Raw genomic sequence first — 16,805 nt, forward strand, 5'->3', positions numbered from 1 at the left:
AAGGCTAACTTCACCACTGCGGTTTCTGCAGAATTATTCATGGCTATATCTTTCTTTGAAGACTTATGCGATTGACAGTTGCCTCAAACTGTGAATATGCTAATAAATAAACACATAAGCTGATCTCCTACCCTACCCCCACACTGAGATACAATCTACAAACAAATTCCCTGTGTTTCTTCAAGCAAGAAAACTTGTTTGGGATACACTTCCTTTGTATCTGGGTTTGACTCCCTCAGCCCATGCTGAAGCGCATCTGCTTTGCTTTAGTGTGTGAAAACACATGCGCTAGAGAAATAAAAGCTCCAGAAAAAAAGCAGCACAAAAGAATTTTTAAAATCTAATTAAAATCTTCCAAGTTGAAATGCAAGTGATATACCACCGTCAACTAATGTAAGCTCTCATATCCTATATTCCTATTTTCCCCTCTCGAATCCCAGCTCCAGGCTGGGACAGCAAGGCAGCTTTTTCAGCTCCCCGTCCCCCTCCGAAGCAGGCAGAGGTGCGAAACACGCAGCTACCGACAGGACCGGGTTCGGCAGTTTTCCCCTTCCCTCCAGCCACTCGCCCCACAGAAAGGCAAACTGAGCAGTTTTATTCTGGGACTGGACAGTCCCTGTTGGCACGCACATTTTGAAGACCGACTGTTCAATGCGCCCATCGTTTAAGCACTGCCCCAGCCAGTACCTGGCTGACCGACCCAAAGCTGCTGTCCTCCACCTCCTCCAAGAAAGAAGCCAGGGCCCTCCTTCTCCAGCTCCAGCACCAAAATGGCCCCCTCTTCCCGGGTTTCTGTGGTCAACAAAAATACCAGGTCAAGGCACAGAGGGAGCAGGTGGTTGACGTGCAGGCTCCCTGCCTGGGCAGGCCCAGCTGTCCCTATAGCAACCCCAAGCTATAGGAGCTGCGATGGCCTCTCGGCCGTCAGCCGCAAGCCCAGGGTGCTGCTTGCTCTCGCTCCCGTGGTTGCCGCCATGCAAAGCCTTTCTACCCGTTTCTATGCACTTGGGGCAAATTGCTGGCAATTTTTCTCTCCCAGTACAACGCCCGACGGTTTTTGTCTAGGGCTGGACCTCCAGACGAAATATAATGCTTTAGGCTCCATAGGGCTTGGTAAGGCCCTTCTCACTTGCTCTCTCATATGCGGGTACAGAGCTTCAGAGATTATTTAACTACCCCTAGGAATGGCAAAGGCTTATCTTGTGGCAGCAGGATACCTACAATCTGAAAACGTTAATAGCAGAAATGCTTACTTTTCTTTTGTCTCTGGTATCAGCAATTCCAGTGTCCAGAAATGCATAAACCTACCTCAGAAACACTATCTATACCAGGAAAATACCATGTTGAGAACTGTATTTAAGTGTTTTTAAGCACACAACATGCTTTTCTAAGCCAGAGATAATCCATAAGTAAGAAGGATTGAACAACCTGGTCTTCCACAGTCCTGATAAAGATGTTTAGTACATATAAACTCCCCCTCTCACCCCCAAAAGCTCACACACGTAAGTCCTGTCAAAGATTGTAACAGTTTATTCTAAATTTAAATTAATTGTCTGAAAATTTTCCTAATCCTTTCTCTTGAAAGGATTTCCAGCTTTCCATTAAGACCATACATCATTGCTAGCCTTTATTCAAAACTGTTGACAACAGAGCATGCCTCCAATTTTTATTCATACTTGCACAGGGGCTTGAGAAGAGCACTACATTCTCTTTATACCAGAGATCTACAGCAGAACTTCACTGATACATCCCAACGAAGCTGTTTTTTTCTGACATATGCAAACACTCAGGAAAATCAATACCAGTCAGTAACCTCAAGACAAGAATTTATTGCAACTAAATAACCAGTGTCAATTTGAAGTCACTGTTACGTCTTTTACCGTACATACATAGTATTAGTCCCTAATACTAAGACTGCCAATAAAGCTTATAGAGTAATAATAATAATGAAAAACTAGACAAATAAGAGACAGTACCTCTTCTTGTGCCTCAGTTGCAAGGATCTGAATCTTCAGTTATTAGAGAAAAGGAAAACCACTGTGTTTATTTGAGCAGAATCACTAGCCCAAGTCATTCTGGAAAATCAAGCTCTAAGTATCTCCTTGGCAGCAGGGGGAAGAAGACACCAAAGATCTCATACTATTTTAAGTGTAAAAAAGGTATAAAATTTTATTTGACAAGTTAACAAGTAAGTCATCAATCCATGAAAACACTTTATTACAAGCCAGTGTAGTTGAATTATAGCTACCCTACATGAAAGTTAATTCTGAGGTGAACAAACTGATCTAGCAGTGAGTAGACAGTTTAGAATGTAAAATGCTATATTGATGTTATTTTTAAAAGGTATTTTGTGAAACTAAAAATTTACTAGCTGTCAGACAACTTCAAAACTTCTAACACAGTAAACTTCAGAACTGTTGTTCCCACATGATATCATCTTTTTTCAGTGTTGACTGAAGTTTCTGCACGTTTTTTAGCAGCTGAAGAGAGCTTCTGCTTTTCTGCCCGGGACAAGATTTAGACGTACATTCCCTTACAGTGACTGCAATCTCCTTTGCTTCCTTTTGGTCACCACACTTCAGTTTGATATGAGCTGCCCCTTGCTTCAATTTCTGAGTTTTTCTCTTTAATTTCTGCACCTAGGAAAAAAGATTACTAATCAGAATGTTACATACTCAGAAGACCTACAGCTGTAGAGCTTACTGGACTTCTACCAAACTCCAAACTAAAGATGTCTAAAGGACGTTTAAAAAAAAAAAAAGTTAAAACCTACTACTCTTGCATAGCTGTCTCGCTGTAACAGAAAACACTACAGAAAACTGACCTCGCCCACACAGAAAGCATTACAGAAAACTGACCTCACCCACACTCAACAGGTTGTTGAACCCCATCACTCCCTAAGGTAAAAACGCTTGCTTGAGAGAGACAGAATATCATCTGTTACCAATTTATATTTACAATGGTCTTTTTCCATTTCAGATTGTACTACCCCAACCAAATAAAAATCCTCCAACAAACCTGTAAAATGTATACTGTTTATTATTGGTTACTGTATCTAAGCAGTTTACTCTGAAGCCTCATAACAAAACTGGAAAACAGAATAAATACGGTTGCTTGCTAAAGAATATTTTTTAAAATGTCAAACAATAAGTCTTGACTTGCACTTGGCATGAAAAGGTCACTCCCAAAGATAAAATTAGGCTGGAAGGATTCCATATGCCAATTTAGGCTTTAAGTCCATTTCTAAAAATAATTAACTTTAATTGCATTCTAGAACATACTATTAACTGTGAAACACAGAGATGACTACAGCATTTTTAGTGTGACGGGTTCTAAAAGCAGAAATATGCATCAGAAATATTAAGATTTCTACAAATAGAAATGTCTTTGTGCAAAAGCACCAGAAAAACGATATAGGCCAAGGGTTACAGGACTGGCCTGTATTGATAACCAGGGCATGATGGACAGTAATCAGACAGACAAACACAAAGAATGTGCTATTTGCATCATGACCCTAAGGTACGTGCTCTGATAAGGCTGTACCAGAGCACAGATGACTTGCCAGCAGATCTGCACCCTGATAATAGGCAAGGAGGACAACAAGGTTGCACCACATTGTATGTGCCATTCCTCTTCTCATCATCCCAGAATGAAGGCAGACTGCGGTCATACAGATATGGAAAAGGAAGAAACAAAGGTGCAGTTGTTGTCCTTTGTCTAAGGTTCCTGCAGGATGAAGTCAGCAAGATTCTGAGGCAAGGAATAACACCATAATTGTTGTCTCTTCAAGAATGTAACAGATTTATCCAAAGAACAGTTGTCCTCACTGCCTCCCTTGGCAACGTCTCAACAGTCCACGTCCTTTGTCCATATTGCTAACACACAACACTGACAATTCTATTTTGACATAAGCACCTTTTGCTTGCAATTACGTGGACAATAAAAGGTTTGAGTGAGTAAAATCTATCAAAGAATGAACGTGAATAAAATTGGTCAGATTTAAATTAACAATCACCTCCCCCTTTCATAAGGTCTCACACAGTTTTGTTTTGTTTCCTGTATAAGCAAAGTTCTTAAGTGAGTCTATCCTGAAACATAAGATGAAGAAAACTATCATGAGACAGAACTATGGATTGCATTTTTTATAATATGTTCCAAACCAAATTGCTACAAAAGGGCTAAGCTGTTCATCTACAGAAGAGTGATTTTATATGTGCATATATGAAAAGCTGTTATCTATGGCTCCAAACCAAATACTGACAGAATGCGTACAGGTTCGGGGTTAAACAAAACTGAAAGGCTTGTCTGGCTATGACTTTGGAGAAGTTGTGGTCAACAGACTATTTAGTTAATAAAAAGCTTCAATATTTCAGTAATACGAAAGACATTTAATCCAGTCTGTACAGGAATTACAGCTTCTTTCTCATTCCCCAGAGGGACAGGACACAAAGGAATGAAATCTCAACAGTTTTTCTTAAGGCAGTGAGCAGAAGTGACAAACTGAGCAACCCAGCTCTGTATTGCAGAACTGCCACAGGGCAGGAAGTTTCCCACTAGCATACATGCCTAGCTGCCAGCTGTAAGCACTTTTTCTTGGTCAAAAGAAGGAATTGGAGGTACAAGAACACCGAACTAGCAGTCTAATTATAATCACTCACATTGGAACATCCTGGCTTAAGCATTCCAGTGACATTCTAGTTAATGACAACAGGAGGCAGAGTTGTGGCAGCCTTTCAACTCGAGTGTTACTAGCTAGAGAGTTTACATCTTATTCTTACAGTAGCCTGATGCTTTTTCAGCTTGGATATTTGTTCTCCTTTAATCTCCATTCGTTTTACAAGGCAATCCAGCTCCCGTTCTAGGTCTTCATGAACTTTGGAGTCTTGAGTCTCCTGTATCTGCTTCAGAAGTTCTTGATGCTCACTGTTAAAGACAAGAATGGTACCCTAAGTATTCATGATATAGTCTCTAGCATTTCTTCCAATACTTTCAGTGTATTGCAGGAGTTGCTAGCCATTTTGTCCAGAGTACAGCAATTTCGCATTATTTACCCCCTCACACAATACACATTAATCTGGAATACATTCACAGTAGAAAAGAAAAAGTTTTTCCAGTGCATCTGATTTTCTCATTCCAAATCTGTAGCTGATGTGCATCTTATTCCTCCCCCTTGCCACAGTCATAACAACTGCATGGGTAATAGTGTGCAAAATGAGAATTTGGAAAGTGAACAGCAGCTATGCAGTACGGCATTTTCCCTTCCTGCCCAATTTAGTGCAGCCTTGGAAAGGTTAGTGTAATACAGAAAAGTATTGTTTAAACTAGTACATTTAAGTTATGTTTTTTCTGACAGATAATCCAAGTTAAAATATTCTACTCAAGGAGATTTGCAGTGAGGTGTGTTTCTTAATTAAAAGAAACTGTGTAGATCTACTTGATACCTAGATATCTGAACTAGTCAAAAACAGAGACCTTCTCTTAGATAAATAATCTCTTTACAAAGGTCACAGCTTCTTTTCTGACTTCTGAGTAACTGCTGCTCCTTGACAATTTAATTGAAGCAACTGGTTGTTGCTGTAAAAAAAAAAAAAAAAAAAAGCCTGTCCTTGAATTGCCATGACTAAGACAAACAGTGCTTTTTCAAGAAGAGAAGAGATTGGTTGCCAGTTTAAATTTTGCCACATCAAGGATTTCAAACCAGTGTCAACACCCTAACTGGTTTAGCCAACATGTCCTCCTCTGTTCAAACCACAACTCATTATGTCAACATGTCTACTATGACCAGCTACATAGCTTTGGCCACAGTTCTGCAAGCTTGCATTAATGGGAAGATGCCTAAGAACATGACAAGTTGTAATCCACATTTACTTGCATGGCTAGGAAGATACACACACTCCCATCTAATGCGTTAGCTTCTTCCACACCCTGCCTGTTTTCTAGCAGGAGACTGTCCCTCTTTCACAACCCCCTTACAGGACTGGCAAGTTCTCCTACTGTCAACACGGAAAGGGTATGAACGCCAGACTGTCTCAGCACAAAGACCCATTAGGTACACGCATATGGAGAGAACACAGAAAGAGTGAGGACAAAGTAATAGGCTAGATGTTGTGACAGGACTATTCCTGCCACAGCTGTACTAACCTATTCTACTACCCAGACTGACTGCATGCTGCAGGCCTACTCAATGTTAACACCACCTTTGCAGCCTTCTCCAGGAGAACATTCTTGGTCTTCTCTGTAGATCTCAGAATATGTTTAAAATTTCTAAAAGCATAGGCCTGAAAGATTTTTCATGTGCTGCAGCTGTAGCTTCAGTAGCAGCTCGGTTAAGTACAGGGTGTGGAAGCAGAAAAACCCAACTGAGAGTATGCTGCTTGCTCATGAGATCAGTTAAACACCAGGACAGAAAAGAATTTTTTGAATGAGAAAAATCCTACCAGTCAGGCCTGCTCAGGCCATTCTGTCAACAAGTAGTCCTGCACTTAAAACAGGTTAGGTTTGACTGTAGCACACCTGTAGCTTCACAGGACTACCACTGAAGCCACTTTTACTCATAACACCAGGGATGAGTACTCACAAGCTCATTTGGCCCAGCTCATCTTGTATGAGCAACAGAAGGTCCGAAAGACTTCTGGTGGCAGTAGGTGATGTGGAACAAGAGGATACAGATTTTGAAAGTGCACTGCATCCTGAAATCCCAGATGTAGCTCCTCCTTGGCTTCGTGATGAGATATGTGGATTGCGATGCTTCATAATATGCAACACACTTTGTACATTTGCACTAACAGAATGGCTGGAACCAACAGACTTAAAGCAGAATTATTAGTGGTTTACAGAAGTGATTAACAATTACAGTAAAGAGACTTATTCAAACTGTAGATGCCAATTTAGCAAGAACATTTGGTTTCACTCACCTTCCCAGCCACAAAAGGTAGTTCACCAGCCTTTACATGTAATTGTGGAAGGTGCATTTTCTTCATTGCAGGATTTCTCTGCCGTAAGATAGACAGGAAAGGTAAGACAAGACATTTCGATCTGCTGACCCAACGGCACAATCTTAAACTTTTTTTTTTTTTTTTTAAATAAGTAAAATTCAAATAAACAAGCAGTGAAATGCATCATCTCAGTTTCCCTCTGGCTTAAAAAAAATAATTTCCCTCCTGTATATGGAAGGAGTAGGACTTTCCAACAGCTGAGACAAGTAAATTTTATTCCAGATGTGTTTAGCAGATAGTTTGACAAACAGGTTAACATTAAAGAAATTGAACACTGCTTACTTAAGTTTGCAAAACCACAGTTGCACAATTTTGACGGACCTGTAATATGTGTTGCAAAATCAATTCTCTTGATTTCAGCAATCCCCCCCAAATACACCATCTTATGATGCCTAGTTAAAATTGCTTTGGAAACTAATTTTGCCAGATAAACTGAAAGGCAGCTAAAACAGGACATGGGGGATGTCAGTAAGACTGTAACAGAGGTTATTGTCATGCTGGTAAGGGAAAGCTTTTCAGTGAGGTGCTACCAGCCCTAGCCCAGTTTTAATTACCCAAGGAAAAAAAAAAAAAAAAAGAGGTATTCAGCACTGTTCTTCACTTTGGAAATGGAGTAAAGTGCAGCAGACAAATCAAGTGCCTCTTACGTCACTGTTCTTCACAAATTCCTATCCCTGTGCGAGGCAGATGCTATCAGCAACAGTATGCTAATAAAAACTTTCATGTTACCTTCTTAGTTTTTTTCTTCTTCCCGTTTTCCTTTTTATGTTCATTTTGAGATGTTACTGAAGACATCAAAATTCTGTTTATCTCAAATCCTGTTTGAAGCTGTAGAAATAAGCAAAAAAGAAAACAACCATTTAATGTAATATTGGAAGTATGAAATCACATGGTCTAATTAATTCCCTCTTTCATGCATGGATGAGAACCAATTAAGGGCACTATTAATGTCCTGCTTGGAAGGCATAAGCTACACTTAAAAAAACTGAACAGATTACTAGGATGGCAGGGTATCAGGCAGATCTTTCAGCTCTGTCTTAGAAGTCCTCATCTTCATATTCAGCTGCAGCAGCTGTATTTTTCCACTTTGACAACCAGCAACTGAGATAAGCCAATCCTGCTGCATGCTAGGGATCTGATGATAAAATCCAAAGAATATGAACATTTGTATTTTACAATCTGGGGCCAGAGAGAACTGAGCCCGTCTGTGTAACATTGAGGTCAAACCCTTGGATCGCTCTGTAGTTCAAAGTTGATACAAAGGCCCATGATAAACAGGATAATAGCTATTCCCAATTAAACATAGACAAGGACTTTGTTTTGGCATGTGTAACAGTTCTGGCTAAACAACGCTGGAGGTCCATCACAAAAGTGAGATTATTCTGGCTTTTCTGTCATCAAAAGGAAGTGAACCATCCCACATCCTATGTTTCCCAACCCAGATCCAACAGACCTAAATCGATCCTGCAGTGAACTAAGATGGTACTAATACTAGTTTAGGACTCAGTTTACTACATCTAAGTCCTTTCTTGAGCAAATGTTTATACTACTGCTAAAGGCAGACTATCTGCTCTGGGAAAGTAATTCTTACTATATTTCTCAGCAGATAAAATCGCCATACTAGGCCTTCTGCTCTGCAGCAGCAAGCAGTTTAAGCAAGAAACCCAAAAACCTGCAAGTTTTCAACTGTGTCATTCTGCCGGATTCTGGAGGGGGTCAGATACCTGGGCTACCATCTGCATGTTATTTCAAGCTTCCTGGACTGATGAAAGCCCATCATCCTTGGATGAAGTATAAAAACTGACAGCAGCGATTAATTAATTTAAGCTGTCAGCTTCGCTTATGGCTAGGTTCTTTCAATATTATTCTTCAGCTCTGTATCCCCCCCACCCCAAGGGAATGCCACCACAACTGCACTGTTTCAAAATGGCTGCTACTTCTCGGTGAAGTGAGGTTTGGAATATCTGAAGCTACTTTGCCCCTTTAACAAAAGGTTTCTTTGATTTTGCTCTCTTTGGCAAATATTCCTCTCAGATGGATGGTGGCCCAACAAACTGATTATGGCTCCACAGAATAATGAATTATTCAAGCTCTCACTTAATGAACAATGTAACAGTATCACTGATTAAAGACTTTTCCAAGCATAGTCCAATGTATTAGATTTCAGCAGATCTTAACAAAAAGAGGAAAACAAACAGAATAACCAACCTTACGTGGGGTATAGAGTTTCTTATATGACCACCTTCTAGTGACTGTAAGTTAAGGTTATCCGATTTAGTTGCAGATTCTCTAGAAATCTATTTTCTAGAAATGTATTTTCTACCCAGATCACTTATAGCAGCTTTGAGGCTGATGAACTGTATCATTAATAAAAAACAAGCAGAATCTTCCTTGATTGAGATATGCAACACACCTGGCAAGCTTTCGACTATGTAGTTTATAACTGGTGTAGCTAGTATTCCAGGAGTTCTCCCTGGGTAATAAACATGTGGAGTTTAAATGTAATAAAAGAAAGAGTATTTTGGACAGAGAGACTAGCTTTCTTGAGTCATAAAAAATAAGATAAAAGAAAACCTTTTCAGTTTACCTGAGCAGTTTTGTCTTGCATTAGCTTACACTGATGCTCTTCTTTACAAAGCTTTTCTTCCAGGTGTTTGATCTTGTCCTGAATTTGAAGGCAAGAATGATTAGTCACACTTCAGTTTGCCATGCTGCACCAGAAGTTTGAAGTAGCTTTCAATCTGGGATAAAACAGGACTGTAGGAATTTTTAAAGCCCAGACTGAAAAAAAGACTCATGCAAATGAAGCCAAGGTGGCATTCAGTCAGGTATGCTTTATGATTTTAGCTTTAACAGAGGAAACTTTTGCAAAACTTAGTACTATTAACAGTATGCCATACAAATGATAATCAAATGAATGACTTTCAGACTGTCATTCCATGCATGCTTACTTCTGCAATTCTCTGAGTAGCAGTAAGTTTAAGACACTCTTTTTCTAGCATTTCAAGCTTTTCAAGTTTTGCATGCAGTTCCAACCGGTTCTGAACTTCCTCTTTCTTAAGCTGGGCCTGGAAAAAAGTAAGCAAGAATGGAGTTGGCAGCTGACTGAAATTGTTTCAGACAGCAAAAAACCAAACACACTACAGTAAAGGTGTTTAACTGGTTTACATTTCATATTTTTTAAATTGCAAAGTGATGAAAAATACCAGGCAGACAAAGAAGACTTAAGTTTCCAGCAGCCTTTTTGTCTACCAAATATGCAAGTATTAGCATGGTTTTGTTCATTAGGAGTTCCACCGAGGGAGTCTTTTCATACAATTCATTGAACAGTTGTCATCAGCCAGTTAGACAGTAAATTGCTTCCGTTTGCTACCACCCTGAACAGAGCTGAGGAAAAATGATGGCCATAAAAAAGTTTAGATATTTTACCCATTTCTATACTTTTTAACTATATCACTACTTTGTTAGTATGCTAAAGAGCTTCACCTGTTGTTCTAAAACCATTTTCTTTTCCAGTTCTGCGCTGGAAACCATTTTCCTCATGTAATCTAGCTGTTTCTCCAGCAGGGAGCAGCGGGACTGTGCTGCATTTAACTGCACACTTACATCTACAGAGAGAAACAAAGACATTCAGTAGAGCAATGGGAGTTATACATTTAGCCCGGTCTATCATCTAATTGAGGAATTCTCTGTCTTCAAAACATGCAAGAAAAGTTTGGTTAGCCTGAACAAGTCATGTGGTTAAAATATATTTTATATATAAGACATGAGAATCAAAATGTTTTTCCAGAGCTAGTCCCTAATTTGAATTCCAAAGGTGTGAGCACTGCAGTTACTTTGATTTATATCAGCAGATATCTAACCAGAATCTGGTTTCTTCCCTTCTCCTCACTTTGCCCAAGTTAGCAGTGCTATACGTGTAAACAGCTGCTTGCTTTTTGTAGGAGTTAAACATACCACCTGAAATCTGCTTATTCTTTAAAATAGCTTTATGGGTTATGCAACACTTGGTTAATACATGTAAAAAACCATCTCAACTTGATCCACAATTATCAAGCTCCTGCCCCTCCCCAACTCTGAGGCAAAAAGGAAAGGGGGGGGCGTGCATTAATCAGCAGTTTGCCAAAACAAACAAACAGTCCCCGGATTATGCAGTCTTGGAGTTGCTGTGGCTACACCTTATCACTCAAGAGAAATACCTTTCCTCTGTTGCATCAGTTCTTGATGTGCTGTGTCCTTTTTGTAGGATTCATGCTCTAAGGCCTTCTTATACTGAGCAGCTGCTATGGAGAGGCTGCACAGATTATCTTCAGCCTGTGACTTCTCCAACTCTAGACGGCGGATCTTTTCTTTAAGAGTTTTCAGGGCTGCCACCACAGCTAGCAAACAATGCAACACTTACACCTTAACTAACAGTTCCTATTATTGTCATTATTATTGTTATTGTTATTATTACTACAAAACACTTCAAACAGCGAAATACCACCTAAATTTTCTTCCTGGGATCACTCCTAAAAAGAATTCTATCCCCCAGCAGTACGCTAACACACGCAGAACATACCTGGGAGAAAATGGACAGGTTTACAGCATAACTGAGGTATAAAGCACAGGTCCTACGAGCAAAACTATTTTCACTCCAAATGGTAGCAAGCACAAAGAAATCATGGCAAATTGAGCATAACAAACTTGGGGACTTGTGTTTACACAGAGGCAGGTATCTAAGTTAGGTGACAAGTTTTGGTGTAACACAACCAGTGTGGACAGATAAAAAAAAAAAAATGGACTCAGGACAGGGTGGAAATCAGATACAAAGGGACATTTTAGTAGAGGATGCATTTTAAAAACTTTATTGTTTCAAAGGTAATGATTCAATGTCTAGTTCCTTGTATTTGATGCTTCCTTAAACCACAGAAACAAGTCTGCAAGATTTCATTTTTAGCTTCAAATCAGTATGTTTCAAAATTATGCCAAAAATAAAAGTTGCAACTTCAGCTACGAGGAAAACTCTACTAGCTCTCCAAAAACTATACACACCTGTGGAAGTTTAAGACATGTTCTGTAACAAGTCAAGCGTTTTTTTCTGACATTTTGTAAGCTTTGATAGTTTCCCTATACCAATTCTCTCAGCAGAGTAATACCCAGCAAATATTGCCAGCTCCATAACAACTCTCATCAGCTTACTGTAGCCCCATTAGAATAAAACTAAAAAAAAGCAAAAAGCAGTTACCAGAGAGCAGAAAGGTGAAGTAGGACCACTTCCATCTTTCTATTGGCATGCCAAACATTTCCTTACTTAAACACTTAGCTGCATAACATTAAACTGAACGTTTTAATCCAAAAAGCCCAAACTCTGTATGACAAAAGATTACTACAGAAGTCACAGATTATTCAAATGAAAGAACAATGTCCACGCACACACACATAGGCTATGCCTGTGCAATATTGCAAAGTTGTCCATGATAGTAAATCCAAGTATCGTATCCTTGTGATTCACTGAGCTCTCCAGATAAGCTAAGCCACCGAGCATTTGTCCTGGGAGCCCCAGGGAGTAACCATCAATTAAGGCACAGGACAATCATAGTGGACCCATGTTTCATACAGACTAACTTTCATTCTGCTAACTTTCCTGGGAGTCTGAATTATTCAAAAGTTCTCCCAAGGAATCATACCACACAAAAAAAAATTAGAAGTGATTTTAAGCTAGAGGGAATCGAATAACACTCTGCAAAGCCAATTTCAAGTCCATGTACCATACTAATGATCTTTTTTTTGCTGTATTTAAAGTCATGAACTGCTTCTGCTGAGTTTGAAGCATTCTCCTTTGCTTTTAGAGGAAGTCTGACGATTTTAAGTTAAACAGTTTTCAAAGCCAAAGTTTATAAGGATGTTAGAAGACTTGCAGCAGTTTCCATTCCAGATGTATGACTTCAGGGAGACTACTCCCTCATGACACGTATACATCCTGTCTCAATGTCAGTCTGATAATCGCAGCAAGTCATTGAACTGAGTAAAACAGAACGGGGAGTTTGCTCAAGAGATTTCACATGGAACAATTAAAAAGACCACTTTAAGGACATATTTTGGCTTTACCTTGGTTATTGGGGATAGAAGACCTGTCACAACCAACAGCTGCCAACTTCTTTGATTCTATACAAGCAAAGGCTGCAGGAAGCAACTTATCTGGTGGCTGAAGAAAGCTTCCTATGAAACTGTTCTTTGATTCGGAATCCATAGCCTGTAAAAAGAGAGCTATTTAATGCCATTAGCTCTTTAACAGACTATGTAACTTTTCGAAGTATATCACTGGGCTGTCCCTGGCTCTGTTTATATCAAACCAGATCATGTGCACTAAATTAATAATTAAAAAAAAAAACAAAACAAAACAACACACCCCCAGATGAATCCTGTATTGTAATGCAATTCCAAAACAATGCCTTTCATAACACTTAACATAGCTCTCCTCGACCACTCAAAATGTTCTAAGACTTTTCTCGGTGCTTTCTAATAGCTTATGCTGATGTTTGTCCTTTTAAAAGTCAAGGATTAACAGCATTTTCTATGATCTATTTTACAGACCTCAGTGTCTGCCTCTCAGTGCTCCCTGCAGAGCAAGCATTCCAAGTTTTACAGCCCGTTTTCATTTGCAGCCTCCTTCGTGCTCTAATGGCTGTCTCTTTACATATGGCTTTATTACATAATAAAGACATAGCTCTCCACATTTAGTGTTAAGATAACAGAAGGATGTTTAACATGCAATATCCCCAGCATTCTCCCCATTATTAAGCCTATGTGTTAAGTCCTGTTTCTCCACTCCCTTTCTGCCCCACCCTTTTGCATTCTTTATTTTATCAGAAGCACATTTGAACACAGTTTACACCCTGCCAAATAATGATTTTCCTTGATACTCAAGACATGGATGGTGAAACTTGCAGAAAGTGCTTTAGTCTAATATAACCTCTAGGAATTAAAGCAAGTTTTAAATCACACCGCAGCTACCTAGCAAAGTAGTACCAAGCATTTCACTTGATACAGTGTAAGAAATGAACAGTATATACGGCTTCAGCTGGTAGAATAACAGCTTATTTGAAGGTTCAGTGATATAACAGTTACAGTATTATCACTCGAGTTTAAAATACAGGGCATGCAACTGGAACAGGCTTCCTGCTTGGGCAAGGCTATTTACAGACACTAGCTCCTAAGAAAACCACCCAAAGGAGGTATCTAGTAACAGGAGGACGACACCCAAACCAAGACTAGAACCTGCTGATGAAGCACACCCCAGGAAAAGCCATTCATACCGGGCGGGCGGGAAGAAAGTTTTCACTAACGGAAAACGTTTCCAGGAACAGCTCTTCCAGCACTGTTTCAGAGGCTGTATAAACTAGAAAAATCATCACCCATCCACACCGCCTCTTCAAGATACACACTAAACCAAAGGTACACGGAAATACTTCCTTCCTCCTCCAAGTTGTCGTCGCAGAGACGTCGACATGACCATCTCTTTGCCGGGGCTTGCTTGACTTGGGGCCTCCCAGACACTGCTGCTTTTGTGTGCTAACACCCCCAGGGCAGATCCCACAGTTCAGGGTGGCCCCCCTGGCACCGGCATGGCCCCCCCAGAACCAGCACAGCCCCCCAGACCTGCAAGAGGGGGGCAGCCCAGGCTACCCTTGTACCACAGGCCTTTTCCGGAGAGTTCTCCGTGGGGCCCCGCCGCCATCCTGCCCGAGCCCAGGCCACAGGCTCTCGGCGCTGGGTCCACAGCTGCAGGCAGCCAGGCACGCCTCCATCTCTGGCGAGAGGTCCCGCCTGGTGACCCTGCCACATTTATGGCCACACAAGCCGTTGATGGGCCTCCACAACTCCGTTCTGGAGGACCAGGAAACACTGCACAGGGACACCCGACCGACTCTAACAACCGGCTAGGCCAGACAGGCGTATCGGCCATTTCCATCAGCAGAAGGGGCAGTGGCAGTGAAGGGCACACGGCAGGCAGCAGCAGAAGTCTCAATATACGGATGAGAGAGTCCTGCGGCCATAGGCAAGGTCAGGGCCAAGACAGGAAAGGAGATGGGCCTGGCATGGCACAGCGCACCAGCACAGCATTCCACGAAATAAGAAATAAGCAAGACTTACCAATTTCCCCATTGCTTCTCAACCTCTACACGTTGGTGATAAAAAGACTAAGAAAGTCCATAAAAATACACATATGCGCACACAACAAGCTTCCTACCACTGCTGTGAACAGGGGAAGGCAACTTTGGGAACTCCAGAGGAAGAAGGTGGTTTTTGCTCATGCCATCTAACCTTTCGTCAGTCAGCATAAGCAGAGACTCACTTTTCCAACGTCCTCTGGTGGAACATGGCTCCCTCGCATGCCCGCAGCTGCCACGCATCAATTAGTTTCCTTATTACTGTCACATAGACAAGTTCTGCCGTTTCCAAGGAGATGGGTCTGTGGACAGTTGTAAGGAGGGCGGTGATCCGAAGCAAATAATGAATAAAAGAGGGAGGGAATAAAGCACCAGAAAACTTCTGCAGACCCACAGTTTTGCCTGCACAGCAGAGGGTAATATGCACGCTGCGGCTGGAGTGGGGAGCTCCCCAAGCTACTCCTATGAGTACAGGCTCAGCAAGGGGTGTGAGGGAATGCAACACCCCAGGACCGAGGCGCCTGTGTTTGCAGAACCCCTGCCGTGGACATAGTTACAGACTCCTTGCTTTGCCACAGCTTCCTCAGATACAGAGGCTGTGTGAAGCAGGCTGAGGGAACGGTTGCTATAGCGCTTGGAGGCCCTGCCAACGTAACAGTAGAGGTGCTCTGGTGTAGACAAGTCCTTTAATATCCTAGCAGGTAAATATCGTTTATAATAACCAACCTGCACAGGAGTAATCTCTACAACACTGCAGGTCTCAGGCAAGGACATGGGCCAAGAAAAGGACCAAGTCACGTTACGCCAGCAAGACATCATCAAACATCCTGACCGCTTTCAGCCCACTAGGACAAGAAATCTATCAGGAAATAATTGAGTAGCTTGACATATGTTTGGACGTCAACTGTCCTACCATCAACTTTTTCCCCCATGAGTATTTGAGCTTCTATAAAACCATCACAGACAGGTTTGCTTTTTAAAACTGGTTACACGTCCCACAACCATTGCAAGCTTAAGCTACCGCTCTTTAATTCCACGCTACTCTGGATGCTGGTACACAGCCCTAGAGAGGTGCTTTAAAGCAGATATTGCATCCCGAATGGCAATGTTTGTACTAATGTAACTCCACGAGGCTTAGGGGGATTTAGCACTTGAACAGCACTCATTAAAGCAGCCAAAACACCGTTGTTTAGACAAGCCCTTGGTTGAGGAAATTAGTGCACTCGTTTTAGAGTTTGGGGAACAGCCAAGGGAGAAGTATGCGTATTAAACAGAGGCTGAGAAAATACCCCGATTACAGGCGGAGGGGAGGGGAGGGGAGGGGAGGGGAGGGGAGGGGAGGGGAGGGGAGGGGAGGGGAGGGGAGGAAGAAGGAAGAAATGCCCCACTCCCACCCCAGCAGCCTGCACCGCTGCAGGGAGCGGGCTGAAGCACTTGGGTTGTGCAGGTCACATCTGGAGTCACTGCCAGCCCTTTGGGTTTTTTAACCAGAACCGACCCAGCCTGTGTTGGTGGACACAGTGGTGATGGTCAGATGCCCAGTGTTATTTTACACAGAAAACCACAAAGTAGCTGGTTCATACATACGCTGCATCAAGCATGGGGCAATTCAGTGCTGCCTGTGGGCCTGCTGTTAACCTTCAGCCTGGCCTAGCCA

The 16,805-nt window shown here is 41.5% G+C and overlaps 1 protein-coding gene across 5 annotated transcripts; it reads right to left on the reverse strand.

Moving 5' to 3' along the window:
* Positions 1-1,961: 1,961 nt before the first annotated feature.
* CEP57L1 (centrosomal protein 57 like 1) lies at positions 1,962-15,438 on the reverse strand. 5 transcript variants are annotated; one of them, XM_087774291.1, is made up of 10 exons: positions 15,334-15,438; positions 13,086-13,230; positions 10,482-10,603; positions 9,947-10,063; positions 9,583-9,660; positions 7,725-7,823; positions 6,915-6,992; positions 6,578-6,747; positions 4,779-4,923; positions 1,962-2,639 (listed from the first exon to the last, which is right to left on the reverse strand). In XM_087774291.1, the coding sequence occupies exons 1-10, from the start codon at positions 15,370-15,372 to the stop codon at positions 2,409-2,411; spliced, it is 1,224 nt and encodes a 407-aa protein (XP_087630417.1). In that variant the 5' UTR covers positions 15,373-15,438; the 3' UTR covers positions 1,962-2,408. The 5 variants fall into 5 exon arrangements, with proteins under 5 accessions (XP_087630417.1, XP_087630413.1, XP_087630414.1 ...); XM_087774287.1 differs by having other exon boundaries at positions 6,578-6,807; XM_087774288.1 differs by having other exon boundaries at positions 6,578-6,807; positions 15,132-15,355.
* Positions 15,439-16,805: the final 1,367 nt, after the last annotated feature.

The sequence above is a fragment of the Nipponia nippon genome, unplaced genomic scaffold (assembly GCF_047370975.1).
Source record: "Nipponia nippon isolate SJK-2023a ecotype South Korea unplaced genomic scaffold, ASM4737097v1 scaffold_4, whole genome shotgun sequence".
NCBI classification, from domain to species: domain Eukaryota; kingdom Metazoa; phylum Chordata; class Aves; order Pelecaniformes; family Threskiornithidae; genus Nipponia; species Nipponia nippon.